Below are 13,484 nucleotides of genomic sequence, written 5' to 3'. Positions count from 1 at the left end.
GTTGATGTTGCATTGCCCTCTTCAGCTCCTCACCGCTCCCCCAAGACACTCGAAACTTTCCAGCTCCTCTCCATTAGCTCCCCTCCCCCTCCTAGTTGAGCCGTCTCCAAGTCCTTTTCATTGCCGCCTCCATTCAATACAAGCTCTCTCTTTTTCTTTGGCTTCGATTCAAAATCGCTAGATACGACCACGGCCCCCGGCTCAAACGCACACCGATCATCACCTCCCACGTTTACGCGAATTTGAGACCGCCCGGTCGCAAGCCTACGAACTTGCCTTGGCGGCACCGGCAGCGGACTTGTCCTCGCCCTCGAGCTCGGGCATGTCGTCATCGTCGTCAGAGCCTTCCTCGGCGTCGCCGGCGGCGCCACCGAGGGCGCCCAAGTCGGGCATACCACCGGCACCACCACCCAGCTTGGAGAAGTCGATGCCGCCGAAGCCACCGTCGCCGCCGCCCATGCCCGGCATGCCGCCCATGTTTGCGAGGTAGTCGTCGTCAGCAGCCTCGTCCTGCTCGTCCTCGTCGACCCACTGAAGATGCACAGGTTAGCGGACACAATGCTGGAGGGCGCTTGGATGGGCAGAGATATGCCGCATACCTTGTCGAAGTCGGTCTTCAGGAAATGCAGCTTTTTGCTCTCCTTGAGCAGGCGGGGCCAGAACTCCTCCTTGAGCTCCTTCTTGCGCAGGACCATCTCGATGTTCTTGCCGGTGTGGTTGATCTTGCTCTCATTGGGAACGATCTCGGCGAACAGCTCGAGCTCGACCTTGTAGTCGACGTTCTTCAACTCCGAGTGGCCGGTGAAGGCGACCTTGGTGGGTTGTACGTCCAGCGTCATCTTCTCCTTGGGCACATCGGGAGCCGAGATGGTCAGGAAGACGTGGTTGCGCTCAGGGTCGGTTGCCGACGAGCGCTGGGCCCAGAGGACTGCGGCGGGCGCGTCAGCATGGGTCATGCGGAGATGCAGGCAAAAGCGGGCGGGCAATGGCCCATCACGGCCGGGCTCGGCGGCGGCGCGTGGCGCAATGCCAGCACAGCTGCGCGGGCTCGGAATGCGACGGGGCTGGCGGGGAGTCGGTACCTTCGGGAGTCAGAGACTGCGACATGGCTGTGTGGAGATGGAGAGGCTGTTGTGTTGAGGAAGCCCGGTGGCGAGAGGGCGGAAATGGATGTGGTGATGGGGTGGGTGGGTTGGAGTCTGCAATGGTGCTGGAGCAGACAGGAAGCTGCCAGTGGAAGTTGTAGAGGCCTGGCTCGCTAGCGCACAAGGCTGAGGATTGCTGTAGAAGGCAGTAGAAATCGAGGCCAGGAACAGCACTGCCAGCTGCGTGCGGGCCGACGCGCATGGACAGGACAGCGGGGCTCCCTGCGGCTGGCCACTGCTGGAGCAATCTGGCCTGCCGCCGCCCGCTGCTGGTCCTCAGAGCAACAAGGCTGCTGCCCCGCTGCGAGCTTGCCCAGCGCAAACGTCACCAAGACCCTCCGCGCTTGGGCCGCAGCCAGAGCCTCCCGTCCCACCACCGCCCACCGCCCGCGCGGTGACGCCGCCCCGACATCCCAGGCAACCAACCTTACGCCCACCTCCCTCTCCACGCCCGCTGCGCCATGGAGACCATCAAGTCGCTCCTGTGGAAGCCCACGCCCGAAGAGCAAGTCGGTCATGCCCGCCTGAGCACCTGCGCAGCCGCACTCTATCTAACATCAAGCAAAGAAACGGAAATGCAACGCCCTCGTCCGCCAGAACGTGCGCAAGCTCGACCGCGACATCATGCAGCTGAAGCAGGCTGAGCAGAAGACCAAGAGCTACATCGTCCAGGCCTCGAAGCGCGCCCAGCGCAACCCGGCCATGGCCAAGCAGGCCGCCCAGGACACGCGCGTCTTCGCGAAGGAGCTGATCCGCGTGCGCAAGCAGAGCTCGCGCCTGCACACGAGCAAGGCCCAGCTGCAGAGCGTGCAGATGCAGGTCAACGAGGCCTTCTCGGTGCGCAAGATCGAGGGCAGCATCCGCGCCTCGACCGGCATCATGAAGGACGTCAACACCCTTGTGCGCCTGCCCGAGCTGACCGGCACCATGCGCGAGCTCAGCCAGGAGCTCGTCAAGGCCGGCATCATCGAGGAGATGGTCGGCGACTCGATGCCTGACACGGAGCTGCTGGAGGGCGAGGACGACGAGGCCGAGTCGGAGGTTGACAAGGTGCTCAGCGAGGTCCTCAAGGACAAGATATCCCAGGCCCAGGAGCCCCAGCAGGACCTCCAACTGCCCAGCCAGCCCGTCGCTGCAGACGAGGAGGAGGAAGATCCGGAGGAGATGCTCAGCGCTATGCGGGGCAGACTCGAGGCCCTCAAGAGCTAAAAGCAGCAGCTCACCTACGTTTTCCCTTCCGATTATCACCTCCAGATGATGCATACATCCCGCTACGGCCTACCGGAGGATTGGCGTTGGGGTTCCGGCGGATTTTGAGGGCATATCTCTACTTATTGCCCGGTGTTTTCTCGAGCTCGACCTTTTTGATTTACCGAAAGCATGCGTGACTCCTTTCAATAGACGAAATTCCCAAGTTGTCCTGTTTGTCCGACATGTTCATATTCACTCAGACAGGGAGAAAGCCAATTGGCTGGTCACAAATTTGCTCCAGTCGCGAGGCTCAAGAAAGTTCATATAGCTTTTCTGCCGCTATTATGGCAACTCCGAATGTTTTCGAATATTTTGTCATGACATCGTCCCGTGTTCGTTACAACAGAAATACACCCCTCGCAACCTCTTAGTGCCCTGTGGCATACACGCCGTTTTTCAACCTTTATTGCCGCCGCCCCTTGCCCGGCGATCTGCCTTGACAGCATCAGCGCCTTCACAACTCGTCCTTCTTGTCACCCTTCTCACCTTGGTCAACCTTGCCCTGGTCCAACAGACCCCTTTTCACCATGCTGGTGAGGATCTCATATCCAACCTGGGCAGCGGCGAGGGCAGTGTTCTCGGCTGGTCCGTCGTAAGCCGGGCTAACCTCGACAATGTCGGCACCAACAACGTTCAGGGACTCGATGCCACGCAGGATGCGGATCAGCTCGCGGGTGGTCCAGCCGCCGGGCTCGGGGGTGCCGGTGGCCGGGGCCATGCCGGGATCAATGACGTCGATGTCGATGGATAGGTAGACGGGGGTCTCGGTGCCGACGTTCTTCAAGATGTTGTCGATGACGCCCTTGGTACCAATGTCGTCGATGTCGTCGGCCGCAATGCGGTGCCAGCCCTGGGCCGAGTCGTCGACCCAGTCGGCGTCGTCGTCGCCGGACAGGCGGGTGCGCAGGCCGGCGTGCACGCTCGACCCGTTGGCGACGAGGCCCTCGGTCGAGGCGAACCAGAACATGGAGCCGTGGTTGAAGAAGGACTGGGTGGAGGCATCGGTGGGGTCGATCCAGGCCGAGGGGTACTTGGCCGGATGCCAGGTGTCGAGGTGGGCGTCAAAGTGCACGACGGCGATGGGGCGGCCGTGGATGGCGCGCAGCGCCCGCAGCGCCGGCAGCGCAATGCTGTGGTCGCCGCCCAGCGTCAGCAGCTTCGACTTGGCCCGGTACGCCGACGACGAGCCTGCCGAGCCCGGCGAGGGCGAGCGCTTGCCCAGCTCGACGAAGGCCTCGCTCATCTGTCGCAGCGCCAGCGCGTTGTCGAACGGCGTGATCGGGATGTCGCCGCAGTCGATGACCTTGGCCCACGAAGTGTACGGGTTCATGCCCGCCCGCGGGTTGAAGCCGCGGAACGACGTCTGCCGCGCGGAGCCTGCCCGGATGGCTCGTGGCCCGAAACGGGCGCCTGCGCCGTGTTAGATGTACGAACATCATCCCTTTCGGTGTGCACTTACCGGGCCTGTAGCTAACTGCGGTATCAAAAGGAGCACCAATGATGGCAATATCAAAGTCCACCTCCGGATCCGTCAGGCACTTCACGTGCGGAAGGTGGGCAAAGGTTGAAATGCCTGAGAAGCCCCACTGCTCGAATGATTAGCAAACCACGCCCATTCAAGCAAAATCGGATGGAGTGCGTTTACATCGGTGCCCCATTTCTGCTCCAGAACCTCAATATCAACAGGCTCTGCGTTATCGTGGTGGCCCGCGTGGGCGAGGGCCGTCAGCGGCAGAGAAGCGGCGCAGCTAAGCGCCAGCAGCGAGACGTGCATGGCTACAGAGATTGAAGAATGAGGAAGTAAAGGCGCTGGATCATGCAGATATAAAGGCTGCAGCAAGATGCGGAGTCGAGCCGGGGACATAGCGGGATTATGTAACTGTTATCAGTCCCCCGTCGGCCGAATCGAACGTCAGCCCGGCGCCGTAGACGCCGCAGACGCCGTCGGCACACCGCCCGTGAGCTGTGCAGTCGCAGACTGCGGGGAAAGTGATGCAGACAACCGTCCAGTGAAGCGGGATGGCTTTCGGCCATGCTCCCCTCTTGCCTACTTGGGCAAGTGCAGGCGGTCGGGTATTTTATTACGTCATGTTACACTAGCCCCATTTGGGCGGAATTCGCTGTGACCTGCCCATTAGGATCCCATAAAACCCGCTGGACTAAATTCGCTCACACATCACTCGGCATTCGAGCTTCTTGATTGGCTTCATCCTACCCAAGCTCCTCCTGGATATGGCGTATGATTGCTAAATTTCTCCCTGTGGGAGCGGACCGACCTCGTACACTACACAAAAACCAAGTGTGAAGCTCGCAATCAACGCCGACAATGCACGCTCAAAAATTTGATATATTCTTGGCGAACCCAACGGTTCCGCCAGATGCAATTCCATATCTTACCTTGATGGTTCTTAGGCTGGATTGTTGATTCGGTACTCTCGAGTCCTCACTGGCCGGCTCCAGAATGTCTGCAGTCTGCGCACTCTTGATCACCTCGGAGACGTGAGCTAAGCGCATGATCGGGATGTTTGCGCGCTCATGGATCCAGTGACTCCAGGAAGCAAGAGTGCTAATGATGGCCAGGAGTACAAAAGGCGGTATGAGTAAGTAATACACCCGCGCCGGATCCAGTCTTTTCATGGCTTTCCGAGATACCAATGTAGCGTTCAAGGGTTCACCGTTGAGTTCGTCGCTTCCTCCAACGGAGCGAATCGATGTACCTAGGGCCCCTGAGCTAACGTTAATGAATCTGTAAATCGACTCGAGCTCCCAGTGGAAGGCCTTCGGTGCAGTCCAAGAAGCATAAGCTTTTGGTAGTGGCTTTCTGTCCACAAATGTCGGTTGTGTTCCGTGGACGCTGAGGCCCATGATCGATGGTGCAACTCCGAACCACGCAGCCACGTCTCCAAGAGGCCCGTACGGCGAATCCGGATGGGATGGCCCCTCCAGCATACCCAGATCGGAGACAGTCGTAAATTGTGACGTCCCGCTGCCAGTCTCGAATGAAGAATCGACCAAATTGACATCCACGTCGCAAGCCACAGCCGACACTCCCGTGTAGTTCTCCACCTTCATTCCCCTCGTTGCCTCGGAAAACTCGCCGCTCTCGATGGTGCCATTCAGGGCTGCGAATATAAGGGTTGATATTGTTCTTGTCTCGCTCATATATCGGATTTGGTCAACCCATACGCTGAGTACCGGCTGAACTCTGATGCGCGCCGTGCTGCTGCTCTTGTTCCCCATATTGGTGTCCGTGGTAACAGAAACGTCGTCATGGTCCTTCAACTTGACCGCGTGCCCGGTGCAGCTTATGCGCTTCTCGACCTTCACGGCACGGACCGATACCTCACCTCGATCGGCCAGCCGATTGCGGTTGACGATGTAATCTCGGAAGTTGGGCATCGCCTCGGAGGACAGGTTGCTGGACCACGACGTATAGAGGTTGAAGGCTTGTGCGGCAGCAGCAGGAAGACGGATGGGAGGGTTCCTCTGGATGAACCTGCTCCTCATGGCCCCTCCGGTCATGTAGGTGCTGGTATACTCGCTTGCCACGTCCAGTCGAGTGTAGGCATACCCGACAATGGGCGAGCCGACCAGCGGGGTGATGGTTGCGATGGTGATGCACAAAATAACCACAAGGGCTTCGATCGAGCGGGTGGCCATGTACGCTGGGGGCAACGAGGCAATGGATCCACGAGCGGCAGATAAGAACGAGTCCAGCTCTTTCAAAGTCTTCGCCTGCTTATTCAGGATAGGCCACACGGCAGCTTCCCCGAGGGCACATGCTGTATAAACTGGTCCGGCCAAGGCAACAGCATATACTGCGGCGATGATGCCCTGGACTAATCCAAGGTCGTCCACCATCCTGGCGACCGAGGGCTGGACATGGCAATCTTGCGCCCAAGGCGGACACTCGAAGATCTGTCGGCTCAGCCAGAGGGTAAAGCCAAAGATAGCCAGAATACTCAAGAGACCAGCGACCGTTGTGACAATGACTTCTGGGTTGCTAGCAAGAAATTGCCGGAGGCCTTTTCGGTGCGGATCTACCGGGCCAAAGTTCCTCGGCGATCCTATTGGCTCCTGGAGAAGAAACGATTCCTGCGAATTGTGCCTGACCATGTCTGCGTATTAACCGGAACTTAGAAGGCGAAGCGCATGTAGAAAGACAACCGTTGTCCCATGCGAGAGCGAGTGAAATGGTCATGGGCAAAGAATGAAGGCTGGGGAAAACAACCAACATGATCAATTGCAGCAGGGTAGATGACTTAAAAGCGGGAGGGTGCAAGGGTAGCTGCATTCAAGGCCCCCATCGATCCGGCCTTGGTTGAATGATTGGGGCGAAGGATCGGCTTATGAGCTGAGTGCGGGCTGACGCACGAGGCTGAACATGCACAATGATAAGCTGGCTCGTCCTCAGCTTCTGGAGCCCTATGTGGAAAGTCGACCAACAGAATGATTGATCGGCGTCCCCGGATGAAGCAGACGAATCCTTCAGCAGTCCTGTTTGTGGTGCACATTCAAGGCGTCTACCTAGCTGTAACCTGTTCCTCGGAGCGTAGGAGAGGGACAAGCTCAATTGGCCAGCTGTGTCAGCATCAGGGGTCAGCAAGAGGCAGGGCGGGGGCCGCTGGTCAAAAGCGGGAAGTGGAGGACGGAAAGGGCCAGCGCTCTGAGACTCCACGTGAAAAGGCTTGGGTAGGGTCCAGACGCGTGACTTCGCGTTGGCGCGATCGGCAGGTCAGCGTCATCACCCCCGCTAGTCTCCCGCGACTTCTGCCAACGTCTCTTGGAAAGCATCTGTTTCCTATCCCGCCGAAAACACTCTTCCTGTCGCCTTGCCCGCTAACATTCCGCACGCGTTCCCGCCCGGAAGCTTGCCCATTCTACATTTCCTCGACGCAAAACTACACCAGCAATGCCTGAGATTGGAGAAGTTGCGCGTATCGTCCACTACCTGCGCAAACACGTCGCCGGCAAGACGATCCGCGACGTACGCACCCAGCAAGATGACATCGTCTACGGCAAGGTCGGCACGAGCGCATCCGCCTTTGAGAAGGCCATGACCGGCAAGAAGGTCCTCGACGCGCGGCAGCAGGGCAAGTACTTCTGGCTGGTCATGTCAGAGCCGCCGCACCCGCTGATGCACTTTGGCATGAGTGGCTGGATGAAGTTCTCCAACGACGACTCGGCATACTACAAGCCCACCGCCAAAGAGGAGAACCCCGAGTGGCCACCCAAGTACTGGAAGTTTGTGTTTGAAATGGACGGCGACGGCAAATGCGAGGCCGCTTTCGTCGACGCCCGGCGCTTGGGCAGGATTCGACTGATTGATGCTCCCGGCGAAGAGCTGAGGAAAGTGAGCCCGCTCAAGGAGAACGGCCCAGATCCCGTCATTGACAAGGACATCCTGACCGTCGACTGGCTGGCCCAAAAGATGAGGAGCAAAAGGATCCCCGTCAAGGCCCTGCTACTCGATCAGGCTAACATCAGTGGCGTCGGCAATTGGGTTGGCGACGAGGTGCTCTACCAGGCCAAGATCCATCCTGAGCAGTACAGCAACACCTTCAGCGATACCCAGATCAAGCAGCTGCATGACGCCCTCATCTACGTCTGCGGCCTGGCGTGCGAGACACTGGCTGATTCCGATAAGTTCCCTGAAGATTGTGAGTATTGATGCCGTATCTCCCGCTTCCCGGCGCCTTCTGCTGATACATGCGTCGCCACCAGGGCTGATGAAGCATCGCTGGGGGAAGGGCAAGAAAGATGCCAACAAGCTCCCCAATGGCGCCAGCATCACCTTTCTCAAGGTCGGCGGTCGCACTTCGGCCGTCGTTCCCAGCGTGCAGAAGAAGACTGGTGCCGTCGCTGGCGATGCCGGCATATCCGAGCAAGAGGATGACGAGGAAACGGAGCGCAAGCCTAACGCGAAGCAACGGCGTAATCCCAACACTGCGAGCAACAAAGCCGCCGTCAATGGCTCGAAGCGAGGCCGGGGGAAGAAGGAGGAGCAGGCAGAAGACGTGAAGCAAGAAGAAGAGGAGGGAAAGGAAGACGAACCAGCCCCAAAGAGGACAAAGAAGGGGGGCGCGAAGAAAGGTGCGAACGGAGCAGCCGCTAATGTGGCTGGACAGAAGGCAGCGGCGAGCGAGCCAGAGGGGGGAAGACGGCGCTCTTCGCGGAATAAGTAAAGGGATGCTGTTCGGGCGAAAGGCTCATTACTAAAGCTGCAGAATTTTCAGTAATCTCGTTGTAGAGCGATCAAGTGGATAAGTGTATGCCGATCGTAAACGCCATTGAGCGTCAACGGAGACAGCAAGAGGAAAAGACACAATCGTCAGCTGGTATTGATCTTTAGGTGGGATGCCTCTTGTCAAAACACTAGGCGCAAAGAAAATCCTGGATAAAGAAACAAAAGGGGTAAAGATGGTGGCAAGTCTATAACAATGTCAGAATGCAGGAATCACGGACTCGTACCTTACATTCTCTCATTAACCGAATGAATATCATGCCCATCTATGCGCCTTTCCAGCCGTGGGAATCGAGTAAAGGATGGCGCGGAAAAGCAAAGGCCATCAAGGATATCTACACAGTCCCATGGAAGGATGCAAAAGTGAATACCTGCAAAGCAAACCAAAAAAAAAAAAAATAAAAGCTACCTTTCGGGAAGCCGTGAATCCAGCACCGTCCCATGCACGCCGATAATGTATGTTGAATCCTGAAAAGGGAAACAAGCGGAAGAAGAAAACAAGACATCCCAGATAACCGAAAGAACCGTGAAAAACACCTTTCTTATAATGTGATCATAGCAAGTCAAAATCTCCGCCATACAAGCAACGTATCGTCAAGGAAACAGTCGTGTAGGGCTTCTGGATAGCCTGATAAGGCTGTAGCAAGCCTTGGAGTGGAGAACGAAAATATTTCGCCATGCGTCATTCAGCCAGAGACTTTAGCAATTGGTTCCTCAGACTTGACCTTTTCGGAAGCGGTCCCTTCGAGCGTGGCATCATCCGGTTTAACCGCAGGAACCCTGTCCGAATTGACTCTTTCAGGTAGAGAGACTCTCCATGTATGTTTTTCATCGTCATCCGTCTCAACAGGGTTGACTTCGGCACTGAGACCCTCTGGAATCATTTTGTGTTCCAGGTTCCACCCAGCAAGGCGACACAGCTCGGCCACAACGACGTCACAATCGCCAAGCAGGTTGACATCAAAGTCAATATGACGAATGGGCTGGGCATTTGTTAGGTACAACTCGGATGCCAAACATCTGATTGGACTCACATCTCTGGAAATGTAGATCTGCGGCACATCGGGCGACAGAATCTGGGGGACTTCGGAGACGGGCGCAACTTTCATGGAGGTTCCAATAACGATGACAAGGTCCACGATATCCTTGTCGTGGTCCTTAAGGCGGGTAAAGAAGCGCTTCGGAAGGCCTTCACCGAAGAAGGTGATGTCCGGCTTCATGACACCAGGTTGGGGAATGTCGTACTGGCCGTCGGAGTCGTCGTCGTCACTCTGCCTTCTCTTGCGAGAGCTGCCGTTTGAACTCCGCTTTCTCTTCATACCAGGTCGGGGGACTGCCAATTGGCGAATGCACTCCTTGCACTCGGCCACCTTTTGCTCGCGGATGTTCGGGAATATCTCTTCTCCCGGAATCTGATGGCCACACTTCCGGCAGGTAGCAGTCGCCCATGAACCATGGCATTGCACCAGCTTTTCCGGATCTATGCCAGCGTGACTTTCCAAGTTGTCGATGTTCTGGGTATAGTTCGTCAGGAGCTTTCCCTTCTCTTGAAGCAGATGTATGAACTCGTGTGTGGGAGTCCAGTTGTAGAGGTCGGGGAGAATATCGCCCGCAAGTTTGTAGAAAATACTGGCGCAAGGTCAGTCTCTGCTGGAGCATGTTGCGACCGACACCTACGTAGGATCTTCGTCGAAGTTGTGAATGTCGAATACTTGCTCCGGGTCCTCGAAACCCATTTCACGGAGCTTCGAGTAAAAGCCCGTGTTCTTAGAGCGGAAATCGGGGATGCCGAGACTAGTTGAGATCTGGGGTTTGCAGGGTCAGTTGCAAAGAAGCCTTCCAAGCGACTGCGAGCACTTACACCTGCACCCGTGATGACCATAACATTTTTGCTTTTCTGCAGAAGGCGAGCGGCATCTTCGATGGTCGAGTGTTCAGGCAAACGGCGCCTCTTGGAAAGCTCCCTGGCAATGGCCAAGCCCAACAACTGGTAATAGGAGCTGTCGGGAGCGCCTTCCAGAAAGCTGGGGGGCTTGATGCCGAAAGCTGTGCATAGTCTTTTGGCAGAGACTTTGCCGGTGGTGACGGTTTCGTAGACGAAGGGGCCGGCGCCTACCTCGCGCAGGCGCTTCCGGTAAGCTCTGGCTTCCTGAACGGTGCAAACATCGGGCCCTGGTGCGGTCAGTCGATGTTGAGGGCGAGGGAGCAGAAATTATGTACCGCCACCGAGGTCAAAGGGGTCGACCTCGTCCAGAAGCTCCTCGTACAGCGAAACATTGTCGATTTGGTCGTCGCTGTCGTCGTGCACGCTCGGCGCATGGTCGTCGGAGGCGCTCTTGGCCTGTTCGGCGGAGGATCTCGCGGCGGAATCGGTATTGGTAAGATCTACGACCGGGAGGTCCCTCCGGTTGGCCAACACCTCGCCGGTGGCCATGTCGCCAGGTCCGGTAGGGCAGCGGCGGGAAATGGGGGGCACGGCCTGTGAAAGTGGATTGTAGAGTGTAGATGTTTAGTGCAGGATCGCCCGTCCCTTGTTGCGCCCGTAATGCGCTATTCGGGACCCGGTAGGCTATTTCCGAGCGGCTATTTGTCGGGGGTTGCCCTACAGTCGTTTGAGCAGCGCAACTGGAATTTAGGCGCTGCTGATGCGCCCCCGCCGCAAACTTCTCTGCGTGGCGACGATGACGGCACTGCCAGTGGGCCGCAACGTGCGAACCAAGCCGGCGGCGTACCCAGCACCAGCACCAGCCCCAGCCCACCTCTGGCGTCCAAGCTTCCGCCTCTACAATAACGCCGCCCCTTCTCATTCGCCCGTCGCTGTCAGCACCACCTTGACTCTGCTATACCGCGCCGGCTCTCTTCACATGACTCGCGCAGCTGTTTACAACTAACTGCATGCCGCCGATCGCGTCGGCAGTCAGAGACCCTCCTGCCTTGGAAGCCATTGGCCAAGATCTCTGTCGTCCGGTGGCGCACGATGCATGGAACATCAGTGGAAGGGTGTCATGCAGCAGTGCATGGGCTTGCATGGACGCACTGTCATTCAAACGAATGTGCATACACGCCCATACTGAACCTTAAGCCGCACATGCTTCATCACAAGAGACTGGGCAAACTGTCGCCGTCAGGCATTGGCGCAGTAACTTGTTTTAAGAAGCGTTCGCCCGCTCGGACGCCGTTGCGACAGTACCTACAAGAGCCCTGCAGGCCATGGAAGCGAATCACGCGATAAAGCTTCCAAAGGAGCCTGTCATTCCGTGCTTTGCATTGGAGATGACCCGTGACTCAGGAACGTAGGTTTTGCTTTCCCTTGGAGAGAGAAGGCCGAGTCTACGAGCGCCTTGAGTCGGATAAGGTTTGCCCACGGCCACGCTAAAATTGCTGAAGGAACCCGCGTCGCACAGCGGTGAGTTCCCACATGACCCGGCCCAAGGCAGGAAAATGCAGGGTGCGCCATCTCATCTAAAGGGCGTGCAGCTATCGTACACGCACGCATCTCCACCGACGTCTGATCCTGGGGTGACGGCACAAGCTCTCGCCAAGGACAAGATGCCGGCCCCCGAAAGGCCGCTTTGCTGCATTCGACCGCGGCGCGCCTCATCGAGCCAAAACACTACCAGGGGTATGAGACATCTCACCGCGAAGCCACAATAAAACGTGCCAGGAAAGGCTAGAGTGCAGCCCCCGGCGGTGAAGGCAATGCCACGCGTGGTGCGACGCGTCCAGCTCGATTGACGGGCGCTGCCATCGGCTGGCGCGCCCTGCTGCTGGAAATCCCTTCCCACGCCGCCTATTGACCAGGGCCCGTCGAATGGGACGACGAAGTAGGCGACTAAAAAAAGCTCGACGGAGCTTGACGCGGCATGCCGGCGGATCGACAGCGGAGAAGGCTCCAAAATGGAGCAGATGTCTCGAAAAGCGCCACTAAATGGAGCCAAGGATCATTTTCGCCGCTGAGTCGCGGCCGCCTGGTCGAGAAGCTCCCTCACGGCCGCTATATATGCACCTCCTTGGCGCCGTCTCCTAAGCTCTTCACCCGTCTGCTCTCAATTCACCTCTGTCTTCTTGACCTCAATCCGCTCGTTCTACCTTAGCCCTCAACTTCTATCAGGATGCAGTACAAGACGGTCACTTTCCTCGCCTTGGCCTCGTCGGCCATGGCCTCGCCTCAGCTCCGCCAGAGGCAGGACAGCAGCGACTCCGTCGACGTGTTTGTCTCTCGTCGTCTCCATTGCTTCCGCAAATTCATCCTAACATCGTCACAGGAACTCTATCGTGTCCGTCCTCTACACCGCCCTGCCGACCTCGCTCCTCGAGATTGCTATCACCAACCAAGCGGCCGTTTCCTCGATTATCGCTTCTGAGGTCGCTGCGGGCACTCCCGAGCCCTGGATCTCAGCGCTGCCCAGCGACGTCCAGAGCTATCTTGCCGCGGCTGCGACTGCTGCTGCAAGCGTCACCGCTGCACCCTCCGCCACCGCCACCGCCAGCGGCAACGCCACTGCCTCTCTTTCCTCCGCTGTCTCGAGCGTCGTTGCTGGTAACTCGTCATCCAACGCTACTGCCACTCGCTCTTCTTCCCGCTCTTCTTCGACCTCTGAGGCGACCACAACGTCGGGAAGCTCTGAGAGCTCTGCCAGCGGTAGCAGCGGTGCTTCTTCCTCTTCCACTGGTGGTGCTGCTCTTCCTACCGCTCTCGGCGCCGGCCTGGCTGGTGTCATTGGTGTCGTTGGTATGCTTGCTCTCTAAATGTCGAGGCTATAACGGTGGTCCTGTACTTTATAAAGGGTTTGCGTCCTGAAGGTCGCACCTTTCTCCCGAGACGCGGTGCATTTAATACTGTC

The 13,484-nt window shown here is 57.7% G+C and overlaps 7 protein-coding genes across 7 annotated transcripts; 3 read left to right on the top strand and 4 right to left on the bottom strand.

Annotated features, from left to right (window-relative positions):
• Positions 1-264: 264 nt before the first annotated feature.
• Positions 265-1,107, bottom strand: LTHEOB_9087 (HSP90 associated co-chaperone; the record flags this gene model as incomplete). The annotated part of the gene is made up of 3 exons (XM_035518636.1): positions 265-531; positions 600-928; positions 1,083-1,107. The coding sequence occupies 3 exons, from the start codon at positions 1,105-1,107 to the stop codon at positions 265-267; spliced, it is 621 nt and encodes a 206-aa protein (XP_035369117.1).
• A 499-nt stretch (positions 1,108-1,606) lies between these two features.
• Positions 1,607-2,354, top strand: LTHEOB_9086 (Snf7 family protein; the record flags this gene model as incomplete). Its single annotated transcript, XM_035518635.1, has 2 exons — positions 1,607-1,654; positions 1,713-2,354. 2 exons carry the CDS (start codon positions 1,607-1,609, stop codon positions 2,352-2,354), a joined length of 690 nt encoding a protein of 229 aa, XP_035369116.1.
• A 496-nt stretch (positions 2,355-2,850) lies between these two features.
• Positions 2,851-4,170, bottom strand: LTHEOB_9085 (Mitochondrial precursor protein; the record flags this gene model as incomplete). Its single annotated transcript, XM_035518634.1, has 3 exons — positions 2,851-3,806; positions 3,856-3,982; positions 4,042-4,170. 3 exons carry the CDS (start codon positions 4,168-4,170, stop codon positions 2,851-2,853), a joined length of 1,212 nt encoding a protein of 403 aa, XP_035369115.1.
• A 560-nt stretch (positions 4,171-4,730) lies between these two features.
• LTHEOB_9084 (uncharacterized protein) lies at positions 4,731-6,257 on the bottom strand (the record flags this gene model as incomplete). Its single annotated transcript, XM_035518633.1, has 1 exon — positions 4,731-6,257. The coding sequence occupies one exon, from the start codon at positions 6,255-6,257 to the stop codon at positions 4,731-4,733; it is 1,527 nt and encodes a 508-aa protein (XP_035369114.1).
• A 1,051-nt stretch (positions 6,258-7,308) lies between these two features.
• LTHEOB_9083 (Formamidopyrimidine-DNA glycosylase) lies at positions 7,309-8,581 on the top strand (the record flags this gene model as incomplete). The annotated part of the gene is made up of 2 exons (XM_035518632.1): positions 7,309-8,056; positions 8,121-8,581. The coding sequence occupies 2 exons, from the start codon at positions 7,309-7,311 to the stop codon at positions 8,579-8,581; spliced, it is 1,209 nt and encodes a 402-aa protein (XP_035369113.1).
• A 745-nt stretch (positions 8,582-9,326) lies between these two features.
• Positions 9,327-11,074, bottom strand: LTHEOB_9082 (Nad-dependent histone deacetylase sir2; the record flags this gene model as incomplete). The annotated part of the gene is made up of 5 exons (XM_035518631.1): positions 9,327-9,623; positions 9,675-10,269; positions 10,318-10,445; positions 10,502-10,812; positions 10,861-11,074. 5 exons carry the CDS (start codon positions 11,072-11,074, stop codon positions 9,327-9,329), a joined length of 1,545 nt encoding a protein of 514 aa, XP_035369112.1.
• A 1,678-nt stretch (positions 11,075-12,752) lies between these two features.
• LTHEOB_9081 (uncharacterized protein) lies at positions 12,753-13,389 on the top strand (the record flags this gene model as incomplete). The annotated part of the gene is made up of 2 exons (XM_035518630.1): positions 12,753-12,850; positions 12,906-13,389. The coding sequence occupies 2 exons, from the start codon at positions 12,753-12,755 to the stop codon at positions 13,387-13,389; spliced, it is 582 nt and encodes a 193-aa protein (XP_035369111.1).
• Positions 13,390-13,484: the final 95 nt, after the last annotated feature.

This window comes from Lasiodiplodia theobromae (genome assembly GCF_012971845.1).
Source record: "Lasiodiplodia theobromae strain AM2As chromosome Unknown scaffold_30, whole genome shotgun sequence".
Classification (NCBI taxonomy): domain Eukaryota; kingdom Fungi; phylum Ascomycota; class Dothideomycetes; order Botryosphaeriales; family Botryosphaeriaceae; genus Lasiodiplodia; species Lasiodiplodia theobromae.
The sequence above is the reverse complement of the archived record's forward strand: the minus strand, read 5'-3'. Positions and strand labels throughout refer to the sequence as shown.